This window comes from Anthonomus grandis, chromosome 7 (genome assembly GCF_022605725.1).
Source record: "Anthonomus grandis grandis chromosome 7, icAntGran1.3, whole genome shotgun sequence".
In the NCBI taxonomy this organism is placed as follows: Eukaryota; Metazoa; Arthropoda; class Insecta; order Coleoptera; family Curculionidae; genus Anthonomus; species Anthonomus grandis.
The window spans coordinates 30,087,610-30,114,416 of NC_065552.1; the positions used below are offsets into that span (position 1 = coordinate 30,087,610).

General features: G+C 32.8%; 1 protein-coding gene across 1 annotated transcript in view; it reads left to right on the plus strand.

Moving 5' to 3' along the window:
• LOC126738217 (WD repeat and FYVE domain-containing protein 3) overlaps window positions 1-26,807 on the plus strand; it is a 111,763-nt gene that overhangs the window by 57,402 nt on the left and 27,554 nt on the right. Inside the window, exons 29-39 of the mRNA XM_050443437.1 lie at window positions 7,492-7,688; window positions 7,756-7,970; window positions 12,711-12,940; window positions 12,995-13,188; window positions 14,506-14,683; window positions 18,939-19,316; window positions 19,378-19,608; window positions 21,316-21,541; window positions 23,514-23,811; window positions 24,613-24,848; window positions 24,900-25,110. Of these exons, the coding sequence (XP_050299394.1) occupies window positions 7,492-7,688; window positions 7,756-7,970; window positions 12,711-12,940; window positions 12,995-13,188; window positions 14,506-14,683; window positions 18,939-19,316; window positions 19,378-19,608; window positions 21,316-21,541; window positions 23,514-23,811; window positions 24,613-24,848; window positions 24,900-25,110 (2,594 nt within the window). The remainder of the gene's footprint in view (window positions 1-7,491; window positions 7,689-7,755; window positions 7,971-12,710; window positions 12,941-12,994; window positions 13,189-14,505; window positions 14,684-18,938; window positions 19,317-19,377; window positions 19,609-21,315; window positions 21,542-23,513; window positions 23,812-24,612; window positions 24,849-24,899; window positions 25,111-26,807) is intronic.

Consider the following 26,807-nt stretch of genomic DNA (forward strand, 5'->3'; position numbering starts at 1 on the left):
TCAAAACATTGAGGTTGTTGATACTAATTTTCAAATAGCATTAGACACATTAAAGGATAGGTATGAAAATAAGTCTCGTGTTATTAGCCTTTTAATTAAACGCCTGCTGAAGGCTCCCTCTTTAGTCAAAACAAACTCTCAGACCTTAAGAGATTTTTTAACTCTGTCTAAACAAACACTGCAAGCCCTCAGAAATATGAATGTACCAGTGCAACACTGGGATTTAATTCTCATTGAAATATTTTTAGAAAAAGTTGATCATTCTACTCATAGAGCCTTTGAATATGAAATAGGTCCTAAGTCAATTCCCACTCTTGCTCAGTTTCATGAATTTCTGGAAAAAAGATGTGAAATATTAGAAAAGCTCAGCTTTAATGAATTTAAACAAGAATCTAAGCCATCTAAGGCAAGGGTTACCCTACATAATGCTGAAAACTTTAGGTCAACTGGCCCCTCGACTGGCCCATATTTAAAATGCTTGTTTTGTTCAGCGACAAATCACAAGTTATATCATTGTGATAAATTTAAACAAATTTCTCCACAGGATAGATTTAATTTCACTAAAACTCAACAGTTGTGCAGAAATTGTCTAGGCACAAAACATATGGTTGGAACCTGCAGCTCCCAGGTCTTGTGCAGCTTCTGCAATGGTCGACACCATTCCCTTTTACACATAAGTTACCCAGCAACAAGAAATATTACAAGTACTCCCTCAAGTGCTTCTCAGACCAATAGAAATCAGATTTCATCTCTCTCTTACAACCCCTCTAATAGCGCCCAATTCTCTGGTCATCATTCATCGCAAGATCCTGCTAAAACAGCAAGTTTTTCGAGTCCAAGACCTCAAACTTTACACATAACTACACAACAGGAGGAAGATACTCCCGTGGTTATTCCTAATTCGTCCAGTTCTTCGACACAAGATATATCAGATCCCTTAGAATGTTTTCAGTCTGAAAATCAAACCTCATGCCTCTCAGCTATTGCTCAGACAGGCCAAAAAAGTCATATACTTTTAGCCACAACCCTTGTTACACTGTATACTAAGGATGGAACTCCGGTAACAGCAAGGGCACTTCTAGACAATGGAAGTCAGACTTCCTTTATAACCCAAGATTTATGTAATAAATTAAATCTTACCTCATATTCAAGAAAACTTGAAATTTCCACTCTTTCTGAGAAGTGTTCAATGTCAGATTTGATGGTGGATGTAAAGATATTTCCACATAACAGCACTACCATCAATTTTGATGTCTCTTGTGCAATATTGCCAAAAATAACGTCAAAATTGCCCCAAGTAAATATAAATAGATGCTCACTAAGCTTACCTCAGAATATTAAGCTTGCTGATCCGACATATTCTGTGCCTGGTCCAATTAATATACTTCTCAGTTGTGATGTTTACAATGAAATATTAATTGATGGACTCATTAAGTTAGGAAAGGGATTACCCACCCTACAAAATACTTACTTTGGATATATTATATCTGGATCTCTTCCTGAAAGTTCCTTGAATTATAAGAGGAACCTGAATTACAATACTCAACCTGAGGAAAACTCTTCAGATATGTCAAACTTCTCATTTTTTGTTCAGACTAGCCCAATATGTGATCCTAAACAAAATTCAATAGAATCTCTTATGCAAAAATTCTGGGAGGTTGAAGAAATAGAAAGACCTGCACTCGCTTTAGAAAATAAGGCCGAAGAGATTTTTAAGGCCACCACTACTTTCTTGCCAAATGGAAGATTTCAAGTCGATTTACCTTTAAAAACTCCGAATGAATTTCAAAAATTAGGTGACTCTTTTTATAGAGCAAAACAAAGATTTCTGAATCTTGAATCAAAACTTAGTAAAAATAAGAAGCTCTACTCTGACTATAAATCCTTTATCGAGGAATACATTTCCTTGCAGCATGCTAAAGTTATTCCTCTTACCCTTACGAATGAATTGTCTCACAAAAAGTTCTTTTTGCCACATCATTGTGTGTTACGAGAGGATAATCTCACAACTAAACTCCGGGTAGTGTTTGATGGTTCCATGAAAACCACCAGCGGAGTCTCCCTTAATGACATTATGCTTAAAGGCTATTCAATTCATCCAGAACTCTATGATGTTCTTTTAAATTTTAGACTCTTTAAGTTTGCCTTCACTGCAGACATTCAAAAAATGTTCAGGCAGATCAGAATTAACCCTAAGCATACGTTTTTGCTGAATATACTGTGGCGTGATTCTCCTTGTGAACAATTGCAATGTCTAGAACTTCAGACAGTGACATATGGCACAAATTGTGCACCATTCTTAAGTACACGTTGTTTAGTTGAGTTGGCAAATTTAAATAAAAATAAATTTCCTCTAGGAAGTATGGCACTCCTAAAAACATGTTACGTGGATGATATTCTCTATTCAACCCATGACCTTGATACATTAAAAAAGACTTATTCTGAAGTGACTCAACTTCTTAACATGGCTGGTATTCATTTACACAAATGGTGCTCCAACTCCACTTTATTTCTCAAGGATATTTCCAACTCATCACAAGAGCAAAATTATATAATTGCTCCAGAAAATGGTTCGAACAAGGTGCTAGGACTCTATTGGGATCCAAAGGGTGACTATTTTTCAGTGTCCTTACCCAATCTCCAAATAAAGAATAGTTATACTAAGAGAGAAGTCCTCTCTATAATAGCTCAAATTTTTGATCCAATTGGTCTCATCAACCCAATCACAGTAATTGGAAAAATAATCATGCAAAAGGTATGGATCGCTAAATTAGACTGGGATGATTGTTTAAGCCCAGATATTCACAAGGAATGGTTAAAGTTTATAACAGAATTTCCCGCTCTCAAGGGTCTAAATGTACCGCGACCATTATGGACTGAAACCAATATCTTAAAACTAGAGTTTCATTCCTTTTCAGATGCCAGCATAAAGGCATATGGCTCCTGTGTTTACATGCGTGTTGTTTACTTAAATAAATGTACATCTTGCATACTTATCTCCTCAAAAAGTAGAGTGTCTCCAATAAAAAATATTACACTGCCTAGATTGGAGCTTCTGGGTGCTCTTTTGTGTAGTAAATTGACTAGAAGAGTAGTAACTATTCTACAGGAGCAAATTCCTTGTTCATTTACGGTAAACCTGTGGACAGATTCTGAGATTGTATTAGCATGGATTCGTGCTTCTCCCTCTCGATGGACTCAGTTTGTGTCTAATAAAGTAGCAAAAATACAAGAAGTTGCCTCTAATTATACCTTTAGATACGTTAAATCGAAGGATAATCCAGCGGACATTCTCTCTCGAGGAATGACACCTTCAAATTTGATAAAATCAGATCTCTGGTGGCACGGCCCACCTTTTTTGCAAGATACTTATTTTGACTTAGAAACCTATAATATACAAATCAATGTTCCAAATCCACCCGAAGAAAGGGTATGTAGTCATCTGAGTAAGGTTTCAACGGAACACTTTTGTGATTACTTATCTAGCAGATTTTCAAATTTTACAAGGCTACAACGTAGCTTTGCGTACTGTTTAAGATTCATTAATAAATGTAGGAAATTAGCTCAGGAACAAGACACATCTCTTACAGTAGAGGAGCTTAAAAACTCTGAGAACAAATTAATTGCTTTGGTTCAAAATCAATATTTTTTCTACGAAATTAAACAACTCTTGAATGAGAAACCCCTGAAAAATAAACCATTTTTAAAGTTAAACCCATTTATTGGCAAGGATGGAATGCTGCATGTTGGTGGTAGACTCAGCAACTCAGAAGTTCCTATTGAACAGAAATTTCCTTTATTATTACCTTCAAGATCTCATATTGTGCAACTTCTTTTGAGAAGGGAACACATAAGATTGTGTCATGCGGGACCCCAAAATACTCTATCCAATGTTCGACTTAGGTACTGGCCTCTTGATAGGCTTAGAGAAATTAAAAGAATCATTCACTCTTGCTTAACTTGTTTTAGATTTAAGGCCCAAGCAGCTGCCCAACTTATGGCTGACTTGCCAAGAGAACGTGTGTGTATCTCTCACCCCTTTTCAAATGTAGGTATTGATTTTGGAGGCCCATTTTTTATTAAGAGCTCTAATCTTCGAAGGGCACCAATAACTAAATGTTATATGGCTGTTTTTGTATGTATGGTTACTCGTGCAGTCCATATCGAATTGGTGTCTAGCCTTTCAACTGAAGCCTTTTTACTCACCCTGAAACGTTTTGTTAGCCGTCGAGGAAACCCAAGGATAATTTTTAGTGACAATGCAACAAATTTTTTAGGTTCCAGTAACCATCTCAAGGAGGTTCATGATTTTCTCTCTAAAAATAGTGTCTCTCAGGCTATTCAAACCTTCCTGGCAACTTCTGAGATTAAATGGAAGTTCATACCCCCTCGATCTCCACACCATGGAGGTATTTGGGAAGCCGCTATTAAAAGCGCAAAACACCACCTCTTTCGACTAGTAGGGAATACAAAATTCACATTTGAAGAACTTAGCACCGTTATGACCCAAATTGAGGCTGTGTTAAATTCACGGCCACTCTGTGCCATATCAAATGATCCCTCAGACTTGACATTCCTTACTCCTGGACACTTCCTAATAGATAGATCTCTTACCTCATTTGCTGAACATGATGTGACAAACGTCCCCGAAAATCGACTAGATTTATGGCAAAAAATTACTAACGTTCGGCAAATTTTTTGGAAAAGGTGGTCTGTAGATTACCTTAATAGACTTCAAAATCGCCCGAAGTGGTTATATCCTTGTCCCAACCTTAAGGTTAATGACTTAGTACTCCTAAAGGAGGATAATACCCCAGTTTTACATTGGCCTATGGCTAGAATAATTGAACTCTTACCAGGCAAGGACAAAAGAGTCAGAGTGGTTAAGGTGTTGACTGCAGATGGAACCTTCACCAGGCCAATTACCAAATTATGTCCTTTGCCTAATGGCGCTAACCAAGACTGTTAAGTGTTCTAAAGAATAGATAATGTGTTAGCCTAATTTATATTGTTGTTAGCATAATTTTAAGTTCTTGAAATTTTAGTTTAAAGATGTAGAATTAAGTGTTTTAAGTTCTAAGTGACTTTAATTTGTAACCAAGTTTTGACCTAATGTTTAGAATTGATTTAATCTAAAGGCTACCTCTGTAATCTTAAATCTAGATAATATGTATCTTTCTTGTGCTTGCAAACTTAATCAGTTACTTTCTTTGTTTGAAGTAGTTACTTCAAGGGGGGGGAATATGTTGTAATTCTACAACGGATAAAAACTGTAAATTCAATACAATTTAAAATAAGTTAATCCGCGGCAACGTCGCTTTTCTACCATGCCGCTACCAGCCTTTTGATGTTCTATAAATAACCGCGACCCGCGCGGCGTCTTTGTGCCAGTCGCTCGTCACCTCTCAGCGAGTCGCCTTTGAACCGTCTCGCGGTATCGTCTCCGTTTCAGTTGTAAGATGGAAGACACGCTCGCAGCAAATCAAAATTGAACTTTGTTGTTTTCTCTTGAACTAATCTAACTTTACAACAAAAAACCGCTGCAGAAATTGAAGGCGGTTGAGTGAAGCAGTAATCGGCCCCCATGGTGGAGCAGTTCTTCTTAAATCCTTAAATTTGTAAGTAAGGTCTCTCCTTACATAGGAGAGCGCTACAAGTGATTGGGGCAGTAAAAAACCCTCCCCACATTTAATAAATCCTAGCAATCTCATAGATTTATTTGTTATGGTATAAATAATATTCCGGCAAGACTAACCGGTTTACAGGGACTATTTCTAGGGAGTTGAGTTTGTTCGACAGTCTTGATTTAAAAGTTTTAAACAACAAGAACAACTCCCTAGATCTGATAGGTTACAGAAACCCTGTTAAATTTAAATGATGAAACAAAAAGAACCTATCAGGCCGGCTTCGTGGGTTCTCTGTATGGTCAGTTGTCTCAGTCACCCTCACTCACTCAGTAGTAAAACACCTTAATTCAATTTAACTGGGGTGTTTATTAAAGTTAATATCTACAAAATCTACCTGGTAGTAAATACAAGTAAATATACATAATAGTCTTAAAAATGTAAACAAAAATAAATAAAAGATATATATATATATATGTTTATACCCAAAGGTACCTGAATTCGTCAGTGATCACTTCGGAAGTATTACATAATAAGGCGTAACATTGAAGTTTTAATTTACATAATTATAAGATAAATATAGTTTTAAAGATAAAAATGAGAAGATGATAATAAATGATAATAATAAATTCATGTTAAATCATACAGAGAAATCAAAAGAATATGGTTAAGATTAAAAGAATGTGCTTACGGGTCAAGTCCCATGTTATTCTTCTTTCGGGGGCGAGAGCCCGCGATGGGCTATTTTGCACCACATAGGGCCTAAGGCATGATGTGGGTTGATGGGGCTAAGGGTGGCGAAATTATTTGCTTTTAGGCTTCAGGGCGAAATCCTCATCACTGCTGGGTCATGACTGGCAGTTTATGTACCCATATTCCTGGAGCCCTAAGAGAGATTTCTCAATGGACACACGGAACACCAAATAAAATGTCACCAACGGTGAAAACTACTTACGAAGTTTCGAGAGGCATCAAACTACTAAAAACCATCACCTTCAAAAAATATTTGCTTGAAAATGCAGAAACACTAATGAAGTTTAGTTTTTAGTATTAATTTAGATAAAAATGTGCTGGCGGAGAGAGATGATACTAGATTTATTTCACTACACCATTAATCTCTCTCCGTCACAGCGGACAGCACGGTTCACCTTTGACAAACGCAGGAGCTGGAAAGACCCCCAGATGCGTCGCGGAACTGCTTAAATAGTAGTCCAAAAGACGTCTGGGCGCAAGACCGGAGATTGAGGAACTTCGCTCGTTACTTTATGGGTTTAGCCGCTATGGGCCCAATCAAAGCCGATACATAGATCACTAATAATCAAACCATAGAGTGCCTGGTAGAAGGTACAAATACGGGCCAAATCGTAATAATTCGACACGCGGCGCCACTGGCGTCCGCTTTAGTAAACCGGTTGATCAATTCAATTGCCGTGAAATCTTCTCCATGCACAGCATATTGTAAACAATAACAAAGAATTAAAATGCTGATAATATTGATAGTGGTTTAATGAAAAATAATGGCGAATTCCATTAAGAGTCGAAGGCAATGGTAATTATTATGGTGGGTCTCAGTCAGCAGTCTCGTACTTATAAAGTTTCTAAAGAAAAATTTAGAACAAAGTCATTTTTAAATATTTTAACCAAATGAATAAAAGTTAGGATTCTCCAGATCCCGTCTAAAGCGTAATTAATCCTGTAACATATTTATGTTGTAGTCCATATTGTGAATATGATATATAAAGTGAATTTAAGAATATTTAATAAGTTTACATGATAGAATCCATGCCATTAGCCACTTTAATAAATGATAAATTTAATTACAAATGAAAATGTCTCTTTAATTAAACCGATATTTTCTTTATTTTAGGTTAATCGTATTTGGAGCAGGAAACCACGAATTAGACTTTATCGGTTGCTTAACTTATTGCTTATTACAACTAACTGCCGACATGAGAATCGCGTTAGAAACGAGTAACTCGAACAATTCTATGCCTCGCACCATGTGGCATGTCAATCCAGGGCAAGACTTTGAATCTAGGGATGAACACTTAACTTCTCATCAAGGTAAGTGTATTACAAACAAAAATTAGCATTTTTAGTATATTTTAATAATATCATTTGAAAATTAAAGGTAAAAATTTGATGGCCACAGCAGCAACGAGGGTATGGGAGGAATTATATGTGTGCAAAAAGCCGGCAATCGAAGAGGTTTTTAAAATAACTTTACCGATACCTGCACCAAATGCAAAAGCACCAGAGTTAAGTAAAGCGAGAGAACAGATCTACGATTCCGCCGTAAAACTTTGGCTGAATTACGTCGATGCAGAGAGAAAGGCTGCTGGTAAGGTAAGTGCAGTACGCAATATTTCTTTTGTAAAATTGAGGTTATTCTCATAGAGCTAATTTATTATTAAAATAACTTAATAGATTTAAAACTGCTTTATCATACATAATCAATATTTCCTTTAAATCGGGTAAAATATTGGTAAAAGTAGCAATTTTTAGGCAGTTTTTATTGTACAGGTATCCAGTTAGTTATGATTTTTTCCTTACGAATCAATGCCTTAAATAATTGACAAAAAACAGAAAAACAATTTGTATGTTCGCAGATTAAAAAATAGTGAGAGTGTACAGATCGAACATATTCCCAAAAAGGCGCCCTTGAATTTAATAGAACTTTCCAATTTTACCATTCTTGAGGATTCATCGAACATATAAAGTAAATCCTTTTTTCTAATAAGTAGTTAGTCTCATTTATAATTCAGCTTTCTTAAAACATTAATATTTAATTTAATATGGACCTTTATAATAAAACAATTTAAATTCTATTACAGGAGCTTACCGTTTCAGTGTTTTTATATTACATAAATATTGCAAAATCCTTACCAATTGATCTAGTGTTATTCTGTTTTGATTCTAGTAACTTTTCTTATTCGAACATTATTTATTTGCAGAAAGATGGAACGGCCATGAAAAATCTTTGCAGCCCATTTCTTGTTTAAGTTTTTGATAAAGTGGCATTAAGAATATTTCTGTTAATATTCCATTTATCTTTGTGGATGACACTATTTTACCTGCTCATAAATGTAAGATTTACTGAAAAAATTTCAATTCACTATAATTTAAGGGTGGCCACAAGCTATGTTCTTTTGGACCCTGAGGTTTTTCGCACTGACGATGGTATTATAAAAACTAATTGGTATTCGAAACTTATAAATTTTGAAAAAATATTAATCTTTTATTTACACCACTCTAACAATAATAAATTATTGGCTAAAAATGGCATCATGAAGCAATTAATTAAGGGCAATCCTAAATTGCAGAAACCTAGTATAAATAAAAGTAAGATTTATTAAAACCTAATACCAAGAAAATTTTGTCAATAGAAATTTTTAATACATTTTATTATACAAATTATTATATGTTATATTATAAAAATAACAATATTTTTAAGTTACATTATATAGAAGCCATTTTCCAATTGGTCAGAACCTAATTATACATGATGATTGTAATATGTCGGCCCTATCTGCTTGCACAAACTATATACCAAAAAAAGAAAAGTCTTAATTACTTCTAGTATTCCTGAACCAGTTATTATATTGAAATAAATAGGCAGAGTATGTCACAGATAAAATTCGTGTACAGATAAAAACATTTCATATGTAAAGACTTAAAGAAATATGATCTACATTTTTTAAAATCTATTCTGTGTTTTGGTTTGATTGTGGTGAAAATTGCTTAAAAATGCGCATTAAAAATAATAACTTTTAAGGAGTAAAAGTTTTCAACCAAAGGATTATTTAAACACGTCTAAATATTGTCATTAAACTTGTTTTTAATAAAAGCAATTGCAAGATACATGATAAAAAACAATGATTATAAAACTACTATAGCGCATCAAATAGGGATCAGAAGTTATAATAATAATGTTCAGGGTCTGATGTTTGACGAAAATTCCCTCTTGCAGAATAAAGAGTGCTGCAAGTTCCTAGAAATTACCATTGATGGTCGCCTTCGGTTTGAAGATCATATTTTACATTCACCTGGGAAATTATCTTCTGGATGTTTTGCAGTAAGAATGGCAAAACAAGAGCTGGGAGGGGTGGTTGCACGCTCAGTGTTCTTTTCACTTATTGAATCTCATATTCGGTATGGCTTGCCTTTTTGGGGTTTAACCAATAAGCTACTTACCATTGTCTTTGTTATTCAAAAAAAAGCAGTTAGATACCTGTGTTCTGCTAAGTTAAGAGATTCTTGCAAATCTCTCTTCATTTCTGAAAAAATCCTAACTCTTTTTTCACTCTTTATCTTAGAAACAGCTGCTCTTATTCACAAAATTCCCAAACTACCCTCTGACACTGGCCATTTGACTCGTCGTGTAAATGATGTTCCCCTACCTATTCCTACGTCTTCCCTTACCAAAAACTCATTAATTTACATAAGTAAAAAAATGTACAATCATGTTCCTCTTTGTGTTAGACATATATCGGATGTTAAGAAATATAAAAGAGAATTAAAGACGCTTTTATTGGCTAAGGCATATTATAACCTGTTTTTTTTAGCTTGTAGGATGCTTGTACACAAGATTATTCTTACGTAATATAGCACATTTTCTTTCTTTCTTTCTAACTAAGCTAAGTACCTAAAGCCAGATATTTTGAGTTCAAAAACATTTAAACTATGTAGGGCCAAAGTTGTATAATAGGATAAAACTAAAAATGTGGATATTGAAAAATAACATTGGAATTTAGCAATGCGTGGGCCTTTTTTTTAATAAATTCGATAATGTAAGTTATATTAGTTTTGGTTTAATAATTAAAATCGGTGTAACAACTAGCCAGAACTTCTAGATATACACACAAAATTTTTAACACTCATTATGTGTACTGATGCAGGAATAATATTGTTTAAAATATAAATCGAACAAATAAATAAATAAATGGAAATCACAATGCCTAATATTAACCATCATTAAAATATATACACTACATTTATGATAACTTTAATGGTTAAGAACTATACAAAAATGACGTTTTATACCATAACAACGATTAATATATTATTTACGAGACTTACGGACTCAGTTCCAAAGAATAAAAAATCTATCATGTGTAATGTGTAATTCAGACTAAGGAAAACTCATCAGATGAAAATAATTTAGGTTTAGCTTATCACTTGCCAACACAGGTCATCATTTTCATTTCGAAGAAATGGACATTTTGAACATTAAAGCAAACTAAAAGAGGAGACTTGTTAGTGAGACCATTCACATAAAAGTTTAAGCAACAAAGTAAATATTTTTAATGTAACTGTTTCACTTTGCAAGAAATTGACTGGACAGATTACTCAGGGCCATTCCATAATTCTGTAAATAAATATTGTTCAGACATAAAATAAAGCTAAAATCAAAATAGCATAACACTAATTTTGTGTAATGGAAAACAGAATAACACTTATTAAATAAATTTGCTGGATATGTCTATTACCAAACTTTTAGGTATATTGAGAAAAGTAGTCAGAAATATCCAATGATTCTAAATGATATCACTTTTCTTTGGAATCGCATGGATTTTCTTTAATAAAATTGTTTAATTAATTAATTTTTATTATTTTATTATTATTATTTAATTAATCTAAAAAAAAACCTTAACATTAAAATGGCAAGTTATTGTAATAAGATTTAAATTATTATGTGAAAGACACACCTAAATTTTATGTAATAATTTAATTAAAAGTTAGTGTGCTTGTGAAACTGTCTCTTATAACTTAAAAAGTGGTTTAAAAACCATAATCTTATTCTAATTGCCGAAAATTTATATTTTGTGATGTTACAGTTTTTAGGATTGGTAGGTGTAACTGGTTTGTCTGGTTTTTGATCTATCTGTATACATTATCTTATGTGATGTTTTAGATATATACAATTCTGTGGAACTATCTCTTTAATTTAATCCCCCTTCCATTCCCTTTCTCCATTTTGGTTTTTCATAGATATTACATTGGTTTTCCTAATATCGGGTTTAGACAATTGCTTCCTTACCTTTTTTTTGATAAACTTTTTGACATTTTCAATTTTTTTTCTAGTTTCACTTATTTTCTCTTCTTTCTGTCTGGACGACCTTGTTTTTTTATTTCAGCATCTCTAAATTGCTTATTTACATTACTGTTAATTTTACTTTATATTGCTCCTTATTCTTTTAATAATAAAAATAATAATAATAAGGTTTATTTATGAAACACAAAGTAGAAGATTACAAACATATTTTAAATCTGCAATCTAATATACTTAAATATTCCATATATATGTAAACATAAATTAATATTTCAATAAATAAACATAAAAGAAAATACTTTACCCACCAAATCTCACCAAAGAATTTTTCTTGTTAGTGGAATAATTTAAACTGTTTCCGATTACAATAATTTCATGTACTGAACAATATACAGATCAAAGCAAACAAGCAAATCTAAGTAAAAAAAAAAACAATAAATCAACTATTTAAATCGCATCTTAAATATAATAACGAAACTACATAAGCGATGCATATTTTAAGTCAAAATCAGGGTTTTGTCTATTTCTAGAAATAATCTTATCGTAATCGAGAAAAAAACACACAGCAGGGAAGCAAATGAAACCTTACAGAATACAAACTTCTTGTTTGTATTTTTTTCTACTAGTGCATGAACTTCCTCCCTTTCTTGATCCAACAACCATTTTCTTGAGTTACTTATTATATTGGGTATTACGTCACTTATAGCAAAAATCAATTTAGAAATTTTTATCTCACACGCTCAACAATTATTGAAAAGAAGAAGAAAATAGACTTATTCACGTATTTAAAAGAAATATGAACTTAAATCTGTAACGATACCATTCGATATACTTAATTTAATTTAAGTTCAATAAGTTTTAAATACAATAATTTGATCGAAAAATATATTTATTTTTAATTTTTTTTTTATATGTAATATACAGTAAGTTGGATAGGTAAATAGTGGATACTGGAGTGGATTCATATGTTTGTCTCCCAAAATAAAATAAATAACGAAATTGATTGATTGATTGATTCAAAACATTCTATTTAGGTACCATGGGAGTTACATAACCAATTGCAGTGGAAAATTAACCGCGTGACTGGCGGTCTACACCGATTAGCCAGCAGAACCAAAGTGAGAAAAGAAGAAACTCTACGAACAAGAGCTCTGATAAGTAAAAAACAGGGATTGAATTGGCTGATTAGTCAAGTGGGGGTCATTTCGGAGTTGGTCGAGATGAGACGCCAGCAACACTTAAATACCACACAACACACTCAACGGTAATAAAAATTTTGAAATTTCTTTTATAAAACTTATTAAAATGGTTCTTATAGGTATGTTCATCAAGAGTGGCTGCAAACGGAAAATGAACTGACACGGGAGAGGGGACTGTGGGGCCCGATGGAGCCATGCCATTTAGACAAATGGATGCTCGACATGACCGAAGGGCCACACAGGATGAGAAAGAAAACGATGAAAAACGAACTGTTTTATTTACATTATCCTTATAGGCAGGAACATGAAAAAGGTAGCTATAATGCTATAATTGTTACTAACAAAATGTATGTAGGGGTTACAAAATTTAGTACAAGTAAAGCAAAATAATAGACGAAGGGTCCTGTTTATTTCACAATCTTTATTTCAAGAATTTCGACGCGTTTCGGTTGTTAAACCATTGTCAAGGTGAAAATGATATTATCACAAAATGTCCATAAGAAGGTTAAAGAAGGGCACACACATAACATTACAATACATCAATCTAAAAACATCTTATCACACTTAGATTGATGTATTGTAATGTTATGTATGTGCCGTTTTTTAACCTTTTTATAGACATTTTGTGATCATACAATTTTTCCCTTGACAATGGTTTACCAACCGAAACGCGTCGGGATTCTTGATAGTTGATAGTTTTGCTGCCTTGTCTGTTTTTGACAAATAAATATCTTGGCTTGTCAAAGTCAAAATTTAGAAATTATTAATTTATGGACTTGTCTAAAGACTTTTTTAGTCTTTTTTGAATTCTAGTTCTAGGAGTGCCTGTAAGAATCAAAAGATTTTTATCCATTTTTCATAAATAAATATATTGGGTTCTCGTAGACAAAATTTTAATATTATTGATTTATAAGCTATTCTGAAGACTTTTTTAGACTTTTTTAAAGAAATGAGTAAAATCGAGGCACTAAAAGTCAAGATATTGGAGCTCTTATTCCAGGAGTGCCTGTAAGAAACAAAATACACAAGAGACATCCTTAGCTCATTACTGGTGTCTGTGTTTTCATAAATGTCAGCAAACTTGTTAACCCTAATATTATTATTTATAACTTTTATTTCATCATCGATATCTGATAAGTCATATGATATGTCAGCATTCTGACCAATTAACAACGTTTTAAGTTCAGATATGTCCTCTGATGAAGATGGCGATCTAATTGCCTCACTAATATTTAAATGCGAATTATTGATTTATAATGATATAGTTTTGAAAATATTCCTCTTTACTTTCCTTTTTAAAATTTTGTGATTTGCTTATGTTTTTTCCAATATGAAATATTATCATTTTGAAAAGAATTATACTCTATAAATAAGTATTGGTTTGCAAAAAAAGGTTCAATTTTAACTAGATTATCTAAATTAATGTGAAGGATATTTTTCAAAAGGTTATATAAATACTATATGCATAAAATTTTAGACTCACGGTTCAAAATAATCGATTTTCTTACACGGGCTGTAGCTCTGAGGGAGTGCATTCTAGGACACATGTTTATAAGGAAAAAAGTCCTATTTTGACTCGCAACAATATGCCCTCAATTTTGTAACACTCTGTACTTTAATTTATTTATAGGTATTCAAAAATACAAGACGGCCACAAGTCACCACAGCAAAGAGTATTATCAAGTGGTGCAAAAAAGGCAACACATGAGCGGACTAAACTTGGAGCCCCCCGAACGAAGTGACAGCGTAAATGCGGCCTCAGAAGAACTGTCACCTATGCCTTACGCTGCTTTGCCACATTTAACTAGGTTTGTTAATATAGTCCTATAGTCTTTGTATTTTTCATTAATATTGAACAGGGATATATCTTTGTCATGTTTGTGAAAAGGCTAGTGCTACTGAAAAAATTGCTTGCAGGTTTAATCCGCCGTTAAAAGATATACTAAGAAATACCTAACATATGGAAAAAAAATTAAAGTTTGTCTTATATTTAAAAAAATATTAAAAGGCGAAAAACATAACTATTATTTTGAAAATTATGGATCAGTCTCAATCATTTGTAATATTTGGAACATTTTTGAAATTATTCTTTACCCCTTTCATTTTTTCAAACTCCAAAATAAACTAGTTACTAATCAGCCCGGATTTTATAAGATTAAATCTACAATCTGAAATCTTACTATAACGATTTAATATATTGCAGAAACCATTGATTACGGTTTTCAAACGGAGGTCATTTATTTGGATTTTTCAAAGACATTCGACAGACTAGATCTAGATTCTAGTGTTAAAATTGTCTAATATGGGCATCTTCGAGTCGCTAATAAATCTTTTTAGGTGTTGAAATCGATGTGAGTATATAGGATGTATAAAGAGTGACAATTTAAAACGAAACAAAAAACTGAGTAAAAAACGCTGAAAATAGTTTTTATAAAACGAAGGTGGGACAAAAACAAACATAATATTAGTATTCTTATCTTAAACCCTTGGAGAGGTTGAGATGCACCCCTCAAATCTTAAATAGAAAGGAAGATCAAGTACATTTCCGAAAATTCGTCTCTGTTTATCAAGGAAAACAATAAATTACAACACATTTTTGAAATTTTTTAATATTATTTAATTGTTCAAAATCATGGTTACCGATATGCTGGCTTGTCTCTTAAAAATTTCAAATATGTCAAGCCCGAAGGAATTTTGTATTGGTTTATTTGTTAAAAAAAAGCGTTGTTCATAAATATTTACATTTTATTATCACAGAATTTACTTTAAAAGTAACTTGTACTAGCATTATTAGTTTAAGTTCAATCGGCTCTCAGTTTAATTTAAACTAGAAGCAGTACTTCTTATCTTTTACAATGGTATACAGCATAGCTCAATCATAGCTCTATCTCGCATAGATATTATTATAATTTTTGGTTCCCAGAATAATTGTTTCTTAAAATCAGCTCAACTTTTTAAAGAAAGGTATTTAGGTCAGAATTTAAGCCTGGACTAGAAGTCAAATTTAAAGAAACTGGTTCTGTCAACAATAAAAAGAGAAATCAAGCGAGATTAAACAACGAAACAGCGCAAACTGAAATTTTGGGTCAGTTTGCCATGAATTCAATTTTATGAACTCGCCAAACAGCTATAGGAACAAAAATGAATAAGAAAGGTACTTAAATTTAATAATTTTATCCCTATAAACTACAAATGCTGCAGGAACTTGGTCGACGTAGGCGACCAGGTGGGCCGGTATTATCGGTCCAATATTTATAACACCAAATTTAAATGGCGACATGTAGGCTGAAATGCTACAGAGGTTTAGTGAATCCCTGATAGTGCCGGAATTAAAATATCATACGGAAATTTATGTTTAGAAGAACGCTTATGACAATTCCAACAGGATGTAGGGCCACATTATTACGTACTTCTCGTTAGGCAATGGTTGGATGATCATTATCCTAATCACCTGGATTTAAAGAAGAGCTCCTATTGAATGGCCATCTAGATCCCTGGACCCAACACCTCTTGACTCCTTTTTGTGGGGTTATATAGAATCTGTGGTTTTTAAAACGCAACCCGAGCATAAAATAGTTTAGGAATGCTGTGCTATATACATAGTGCAAACATTTGTGAATGTACATGAAGGATTTGAAAATATGTCTTATTATTGTTATGAAAATAACACGGAAATAAAAAAAAATTTAAATCGTAACTGTTTTCAGCGTTTTCTTTATTCAATTTTTTGTTCGTAATATGCCATTTTAAGTTTTAAATTTTAAATTGTCATCATGAAAATAATACATAGTCACTGCGGGAGTATCTCAAGCCTATATCTTGCCTCCCAAATATTTTAATATATTTGTATAAAGTTATATACAAAAATTAAAATCTATTAATGATTGTTTAACTTTTCAGACAAACCTAAACCTAATTAATAGGTGGTGTAATCAAAATAATGTATATTTAACTGTAATGTTCAATTTTCTATATGACTCTTACCAAAGATAATTATACTAACGAATAGATAACCCACGTAAATGGCAAGCTGTGAACCAACAAGGAGACATCAATGCTTCCTTAAATAAGAATATTTTATGCGCTAACCGTGTAAGAATCGTAGCGACGTTGCCAATTCTGATAACATTTTAAATTTTATCTGTTAGTGAATAATTCTCTCGTGCCGCGCCGCGCCGTATAAAGGCAAAACGAGGTATTCGCAAAAATTATGTTTTGGAAAAATGGATGTTTCAATTAATTTTTTGTTTATTCTTAACATATTGATTTAACTTATTATTAAAAACTTGTGACTATGTTTTTTGCCTTATTTATTTAGATACACTAAGATAAAATTGCTTGGGACTTAATATATACAGAGGTTGTGTCGCCTGCATTATTTGCTTCTGTAAAACTACATAAAATATTACACCTACTATATTATTGCATTGAAAAAATTTGTAAAAATCGCAAAAAATTGTTGAGTCATCATTTTGGTTTTGTTCGCATTAAAATTAAAATTTTCCCCATTGTTATTTCAAACGCTAAAATTAAAAAAAAAATATACGTGCCTAGAAAAATAAAATGATTCCAAATCTATAAAGACTTAATTTTTGGCATTTTTTGCATTGATTTGTCTTTGTACCGCATCGCAGAATTATTATTGATAAGGTCTTAATCTTTAAAGTTGACATTTGAAGTTAATTAGGAACAAAGTGGAGAAATATGTTTTAATAGAATATAATAATATAGGTATGTACTTACATAATATATGTATATGTATTAAGTATATGTATATTATACTACTTGCTTAAGTTATTCTAAAATTGGGTTTTTATATACATGTAGGTAGTACATATTCACATTATTATTCAAGAATAAAAAAATAATATTGTGTTGCTCTGCGCAGTCGCAGCCGCCAAATTAAATTTTGCAACACAGCCAAGCGATCAGCCAGATTTCAACGCGTAATTTCACCGATGGATCCTCGCTCGAAAAGCGGGGATCCTTTTAGGTGGTCAAGAAATTTACACGGGATGGATTTTCTATAGTTTACTATTTTCTTTGCTCTTACTTAAATCTAAAACTACTCACTCGTTCAGATGAATTTAGGGGCTCTGTTTCTCTGTTTCATAGTAAGATGTCTTTTATACTACACTATAATTAAATTACATAGTTAATAAGTCAATATATTTACAAACACTCTTGAGTAAAAATGTTTAGATTCATTGTACCATCTATTGGTATTTTATAGTAATGTTTGTTCTAGGCTTAAGATTGTAACCGTTGTATGGTCCCCCGGTTTTAATGTTAATTGTTTTACTCTAGAGAATGTTTACACTTTTTAATCATCGAAGTTTTAAGCAGTATATACCTTTCTAAGGCTTGTCCACATGATGAACTCTTGGTTCTCATGTATTCTTTCTTCACGAGTTCTCTCCAAAGTTGTTATAGTCATGCTTCAAATCGCAAACGTAGAGAGAATAATTAATATTTTATTAACTAGTTAACAATAAGTTAGAGTACGTATCTACTTCAAAAATTAAATTTTATTCTATCACGTGTTAATACTCGCAATCTATTGACCTTCTATTTGCAGACTCCCAATATAAATTTTATGAGTTGTTTATTTTAACATCGTTTGAAATATTGTTGGGTTTAGGGATCAATAAAATTAAAATCCTATTTAAATTTGCCGACGTTTCGCAAAATATATTTGCATTCTCAGGGAGAGTTCAATATGTTGGACTTAATTAGAAAAAAAAAATAAATAAAAATGAACATTTATACAGAAAGCTTTTTTTAGGTACGTGACATTAGACAATACAAGGATATATACAATACTCTTAAAATATAATTTATCATTTAAGTAAATTAATTCCAAAATAATTTTTTTAGTGCCTTCTTGATTATGATTTTGTACCTGTAAGGTAGCGTAATAAATAAATATAAAATGAAATTCTGCAGTGTTATGTATTTTTTTATTTTTAAAGTAAAAAACCTAATAAGAGTTTAATGTGCTTAGTCTATACTTTTTTTTATATGTTACTATTACTTCCTGAGTAAAATTGGATTTTAATTTAGATTAACCTCGGATACAACAGATGACTTACAAGAAGAAAATGACAATGAAGAGGAACAACCCTCACCACCACCAGATAACCAAACCTTACTGCGATTGCTAGAACACAACGAAAAAATCACTTACATGTTTAGAGTGGCGAGGATTCAAGGTTTAGACACCACCGAGGGCTTATTACTGTTCGGCCACGAACATTGTTACATCGTGGATGGATTTACTTTATTAAAAAATCGCACTATTCGGGATATCGATAGCGTATCACAAAGTGGCAACGAGTACGAACCTATTTTACCCATAACCGGTTCCCCGAGACGCTCTAGGACAATGCGACAATGTTCCAAGTTTTCTTATGATGATATTCGAGAAGTGCATAAGAGACGGTTAGTTCATTCTTATAAGGGAATTAACTGCTCTTTTTAAAATTCAATATTTGTATTGTAGGTATTTGCTGCAACCGATGGCCTTGGAAGTATTTTCTGGAGATGGTCGTAACTACTTGTTGGCTTTTGTCAGGAAACAAAGGAACAAAGTATATCAGCGGTTCATGGCCACCGCTACTGGAATTTCGGACAGCGCTCAGCAATCGGTCGCCGGACAAAAACGAACCGCCCATGTGGAACAAGCTGCTGGATTATTAAGTAATTTGATTGGTGAGACCAGTGTCACGCAAAGGTAAATTAATCAAATTAAATATTAATTAGGTTGTTTGATGCAGATATTTTTTTTCAATTATAGCACGTTTAAAATGATAATTATTTCTAAATATACCGGTATGGAAACAAAAACGCCGACCATAGAAAATTTCATGATATGTTAAGTATATGTTCAGGAGGGGTTTAAGTGGAAAGGAATTTAAGCGAAATAAAACTGACATTGTGTCGAAAGCAAAATTCTACAAAGATACTTTTCGAATAAAATTAATAATAATTTTCAAGATGGAAAAATATATTTTGTTCTTAAATCAGTCTTGCAGAGAAGAACGTTACTAAAGGAGAGTACGTACAAGTTGGTAGAAGGAATTTAATTTTCTATGGTCGTAGTTTTCATGCCTATATACATCCAAGCATATAGGTTGTTTCAAATTCGTCCCTCCCCAACTTATACATTCCGAGATCCCCATAGGGATGTATATAAGATACGAAGTTTGTTGAATTGGGGCAGAGTTGAGGATTTTTGAGCTTTACAATATGTTTAAAAAAATAAAAATTTAAAATATAATAAATAATAATAAATAAATGGTCATATATTTCCAACAGGTAAGTTGCCCAATTACAGGAAAAATTAATAGTAAATCTTAAAGAAAAAAAAATAGTAGAACTTGATAAAGTTCATAAAAAAAACTCAAAGGGGAAAAAAAGAAACAAAAAATATTTTAATACATCATAACCCTAATCTAAACTATAAAATAAGTAAACAATAGAGGACAGTAATAGATCAATTAACCTTGCTAATTATTGCCTTCAAAGAATCATAGAAAATATCACAATGTGTACAATAAGTATTAAACAAATAACAGATATAATTTATTGGCGCTCTAGTTAGCATAGCATAGTTCTAGGACGTTGACAATAAAAAGTTAAGGATCATCTTGCGTTTAAACTGGGAATTATGTACCTAATTTACGGTCTCGGGCATTTAATAACTTTAGTAAGGTCATCAATAAATATCAGAAAAAAAGGGGACCTAAATTAGATCCCTGTGGGGCATCTGAGGAAACCTCGTAACTATGAAAATGGAAACCTCCCTGGTCTAATTAATGAAATTCCGTCTGAAAGTCCATAGAGGCGACATCAATCTGGCCAAAGTGATCCAGCGTAGTTGTATAACATTTCTTCATTCATTTTTATTTCTAAAGCATAATTTGGATTCCTTTAGGAAATTACTATAAAGTTTGGTTTCATCAAGATGGTGCTCCCCCACACAATACACGACAAGTTTCAAATTATCTTACAGAAAGGTTTGATGACAGGTGAATTGGAAATAATGGTCCAACAGACTTCACAGATTAAGACGAGAAATAAATCGCGCGGCGCTCAATATTCATGAGAGAGTGCAATTGTGTCTTGGTACACAGGCACAACGATTTGAGCACTTAATATTACTTTATTTTAAGATACATGTTTTTCTATTTTCATTATGTAATAATACTCAACAATATTCTTAGTAATTTAAGATTTGTAGGTGGTTTCTGAAGGAAAAATTGGAGCTACTACCGAAACAGTAGTTGAACTTTCCATTTTTATTTTATAAATTCTAATTTCCTCCTTTTTATAATTAAAAAATTAAAGTCAGGTAGGATATTGGAAATAAGTAATGAGCTCAGGGATAAAAAGTGTATATAAACTATTATTTATATCTTTCAAATAAACTTATTTCTAGATGGGTCCGAGGCGAAATATCCAACTTCCAATACCTGATGCACTTGAACACTCTCGCGGGTCGTTCTTACAATGACCTTATGCAGTACCCGGTGTTCCCGTGGATTCTAGCTGATTACGATTCAGAAGAATTGGACTTGACCAATCCAAGTACTTTTAGAGATTTCGCTAAGCCAATGGGAGCGCAGAGTCCCGAACGATTAGAACAATTTAAGAAGAGATTTAAGGTACATATAGCAAACATTATGCATTTTTCTAATTTTTAACAAATGTTTTGGTTACTGATACTTAAAGTTTTGTATTTACCTATGTAAGTAAAGGTCGTGTTCATGTTATTTGAAATTCACGTTCCTCAATAAAAATGCCGTTTAACCTAGTGGTTCCAGGGATTATAAGTAAACTAAGGATAAGAAAATATTGAAAAAGCAGAGAAATATTTGACAATGTCGCATGGCTATTAGAGAACAACACAACGAAAAAATATGAACTTAAAACGCTTTTGTTTTTAAATAATTAGGTATTCTGGCATATTCTGATTAGTCATATATAAAAATGATATTCGATCTTTTAATACTCTGGTCAAAATTAAGCAAATTTAACGAATCTAACATACTTGTAATCGATTTCGGATTTTTGGTGATGACATAATTGGACCATTTTGCTTACCTGGAAATTTAAATTGAAATACATACTTAGACCTTTTGGAGAATGCCGTTAACCCAGCATTAATTGAAATTATGGAAAACGACTTACGCTACCATGAAGAAAATGCGATGTTTCAGCAAGAGAGGGCTTTTCCCCATTATGCATTACCAGTTTATACACAGTTTCTGGATGAAACGTTTCCTAGTAGATGGATTGGTAGAAGGGGTGCTATCGAATGACCCGCGAGATCACCCGATTTATCTCCTCTTGATTTCTTTTTCTGGGGACATCATCTGAAATCAAAAATTTATGCCACCCAACCTGAATCGTTAGAAGATTTACGGAACCGCAAAATTTTTTGAATGCCAACAAATAACACCCAATATTCTTCACAATGTCCGGGAACACTTTGAACAGTTACTATTGTATGGAGGTAAACGGAGGACATTTTCAACATTTAATAAGATAATGCGTAAGTACTAATCAATAAAATTAAATTAGATTTCTCTGAAAATTAAATGCCCTTTTAAAAGATGTATCATATCACAACACACCTCTTCCCATTTAAAAAATAAGGGTGAATGTCGCCCCCGCTAAGGGGTTGAAGTTGTGGGGTTAAAACTTTAAACAAAAAATCGCTGTTCCAAAATCAAAAATCGACGGGTGCGAGCGTTTTTGTTTTGTAAATCAAGAATCTCTAAAAACTAGCGCTAAAAGTATTAAACAATACTAATCTTCTGAATGAGATGTGCATGGCTAACTCCGTCAAGCGCCTTCAAGAAATCATTATAAATACTATCCATCTGACTATGGTTTTCAAAGGCGTCAAACAAGTATTCTGATATATAAGCAAATAAGCTACGGTTGATTTGTCCTCAGAAAAACTGTGTTGCTCATGTAAATTATACTGCGGTTATGTCCAGAGAGCTCTTGGGCAAAAAGGCTATCAATAATTTTGGGAATTGCAGATTGAATGCTTATACTCCTGTAGTTAATAATGTCATTTCTATTACCACTTTTATATATCGGAGTCAAGAAACATGCTTTTTAGAGGCCTGGGAAATAGCCTGAATCAAAAGAGAGACAAAATAGAAGTTTAGTCACAGAGAACACCGAATTTTTTAATAAGACCGATGGTATGTAATCAGGTCCATGAGAACACTTAGTTTTGAGGCCGTCAATCGCTTTGAAAGCATTACTTAGAGATATGTTAGGGAAATCAAACTCAATATTATAACGGAAAGTATAAGTGGGAATTGTACCTTCATGTTTTTTGTAAGTTGCTGAAAAATGACGGGAAAAAAATTAATTATATACATTTTTTTAACTGGACGCTCCAGTTTGGCCAGGTTATTAGCGATATCAAGATTGAAGTTTGACTATAATTTATCAATACACTCATCACAAAAGCAAAAGAGATTCTTACACTCAAAATGATAACTTCAAAATATAAAACTTGCAGGCAATTTATTTAAAATTTACCATTAGCGTAGTGCTTGTCGGCATACCCACAATTTTGGGTATCAATAAATTAATAAAAACCTTTATTTCTAGGAATGGGATGATCCGCACGGGGAAACCCCGCCTTACCACTACGGCACCCATTATTCCAGTGCGATGATTGTCTGCTCGTATTTGGTTCGTCTAGAGCCGTTCACTCAACATTTCCTGCGACTTCAAGGGGGCTTCGATTTGGCCGATCGCATGTTTCATTCGGTGAAAGAAGCCTGGACGTCTGCTTCCAAACACAATATGGCAGACGTCAAGGAGCTCATTCCAGAATTCTTTTATTTGCCGGAATTTTTGGAGAATAGCAACCAATTCGATTTGGGGGTGAAACAGAGCGGAGTAGGTAAGAAGAAATTATCCATGCGGCATACATTATTGGTGGGGTACATTTCGTAGTCGTTTTGCATAGCTAATAAGGTTTTATTGCTCTTTATATTTCTGAAATGTAAGGTAGAGATAGAAGATCGCTTAAACCCCAATCAATGAAGTAACTCTTAGGCATCAATAAAAAACAGTATGAAAACTCTTCAGTTTTAAAAAATAAAAATTACCATTTTGTCTTTATTTTTTCAATTTTCATGTCAGTTGATTTTCCGACTTAGAAATAGATACTCTACATGATTCTAGTGGAATCGTTACGGTTTATATATTATATCTTCAAATACATAGAGAATAAGAAAACAAGATAAACCCAAAAGCTTGATTACAGAACTTGAAAAGGCAATTTCTAAGGTATTTTACCAATCAATTTAATAAAAATTTATTGGTTAAATTTATTGCTTCATTATTTTGATTCCTTTAGTTTTTATTGCTGATTTTTGGTTAAGTGCTTTCTTTTCTTTTATTGCGAGATTTGTTATAATAATAAAATTAAGTTTTAATTTTGAAATTTTGGCTCTATATTTGACTCTACAATTTTTTAATAATTAGCATAAACATTTTAGGTTTTTATTAAATAATTAAATTATATGTGTACTGGATGTATTATTACTAGATAATAAAGCCCCATCCGGTGTCTGACTTTCACTGTTCTATAAAAATGTAAAATAACAAAAGTTGCTCTACATATGAGCGATACTGTAGGTACATTTTTGAAACAGTATAGGTCCTCAATGTCCAAATAATTAATTATTTTTTTATGTAGCGTTGGGAGACGTGGCTTTACCTCCATGGGCTAAACAAGATACACGAGAGTTTATCCGCGTCCATCGGGAAGCGTTGGAATGCGATTTCGTATCACAAAATTTACACAACTGGATCGATTTAATTTTCGGTTGTAAACAACAGGGCCAGCCGGCCGTCGAGTCTGTCAATGTGTTTCATCATTTATTTTATGAAGGAAAAGTCGATATTGATAATATCGATGATCCATTGAAAAAGGTTGGCGTATAATTTGTTCTGTAAAAGCGATTCTAATTTTTGTTATTTTAGAATGCCACCATTGGGTTTATTAATAATTTCGGACAAATACCGAAGCAGTTATTTAAGAAACCGCATCCCTGCAAAAAAATGGGAAACAACAATAGAACGTCCGTTATAATCGATCCCGGTTCGTTAGTCCAGGCATTTACTTTACCGCAACCGGATAAATTGTTTTTCCACCATTTGGATAATTTAAGGCCGTCATTGCAACCAATTAAAGGTAAGATTATTTTTATTATTTTTATAAAAAAATTAAAACAACTTATTGTATGGTCTCTATTTTGATTTTTTTTAAATATAATAAAATCTTTAAAAGTATCTGAATTGTGTTAGAAGAATTTGCCAAATGATTTTTTACTTTTTTTTTGTTTTTTATATTTTTGAAATTAACTGGAAAATAACTGTGAAATTTGAAGCCAACATAATCTAGTGATTTTAAGAAGGCAGTATTTTTGGGCTGTGGTATACAGTATTGCGAATTACTTGCAGTCCTGGTTTTATACTTATAATATTTTGTTGAGTAAATGTTTGAGTGTTTTTGCATAAATTCAATTAGAACTATTTACAGAAGTAACGACCAGCATCTATAAAAATATCTTACTATGCAGGTTTAAAATAACCGGAAACAATAAATATTCGTTTTTTTTGTTGATGAAGAAAAAGTTTTGATGGACATAATTCGTTTTGAAAAGTTACTCCTCAAATCATTTTTTTTTGTATAAATATCACAAGTAGAATCCCATATAGCAAACTATCTCGAATTAGGAACTCGATTAAAGAGCAATAAACTTGTATTAAAGTGTTTTTACAAATGTTGCTTACTAAAACATGGATATGTTTATCCCACTTTAAATGCTGATCTATTTATACCCCTAGGCACTTAATACGGGAGACACTTAAAGTTGCTTCAATAGATGTATTCCAATTTCTATTACAATTCTTACTATCAGCACAAGAATATGTACAAGCTTTCAATATCAGGTTGACACTTAACATTAAGGGGAAAATTCGTCAAGGACAATAGCACCTTCATCTGCAAATGCAACTGATGAACCGTTTTCAAAGGGAATCTCCAACATTTCTTTTATGTGCAATTGAAAGAAGATAACTCCTAAAATTGTATCCTGAAGTACACGTACAGATAATACACGCTCGTCACTAAGTAGTCCATTCTTCTTCACACTCTGTACCCTATGATCCAAATAACTTTTTATATTATTAAAAATTATCTATTTTTTAGTTATTTGTTTTTTGAGTAAAATTCAATCAAAACAAAGGTAAAAACACAATGTCATGGTCTCATCAAATCCATATAATTTTTTTTTAAAAGCTACACGTGTTTCGTTCCTATCGGAGCATCATCAGGACTAGACCTACACAGATCACATTACAACAAGCTCCGATCGGAGCGAAACACGTGTAGCTTTAAAAAAAAAATTATATGGATTTGATGAGACCATTGGCGGCTTGCTAATAGGGGCGCAAGAGCGCGCGCCCCCCCCAGTAATTTCATTAAATATTTTAAATTTAAAACTCGTGTGCAGTAATTATTAATTATATTAGATATATTTTTTATCAACCCGCGTTTAAACGTTTAACACAAGCGCCCGTACTATAGGAGATAATGCGATATTCAAATCAACAACCAAAGTGCTCCTGGCGTCCTACGTATACCGCTCTCTGTGTCAAGGTACAGCTCATCTTCCTCTATTTGTCGTGGGGCGCGCTCACATCCGCGTCCATAATTTGACCGAAAAGCTACTCTCGACGACCCATCTTCTCGGCTTTTATCACGCTCGTTACCGATAGCGAGGCGCGCAAAAATTTAGCGCCCCAGTTTTATGGTGGATTCGGCTTTTGTTGTAATGTTTTGTAAATCGGACCGCAGGCGGCAGGAAGACGTTTTTGGTTGTTTAT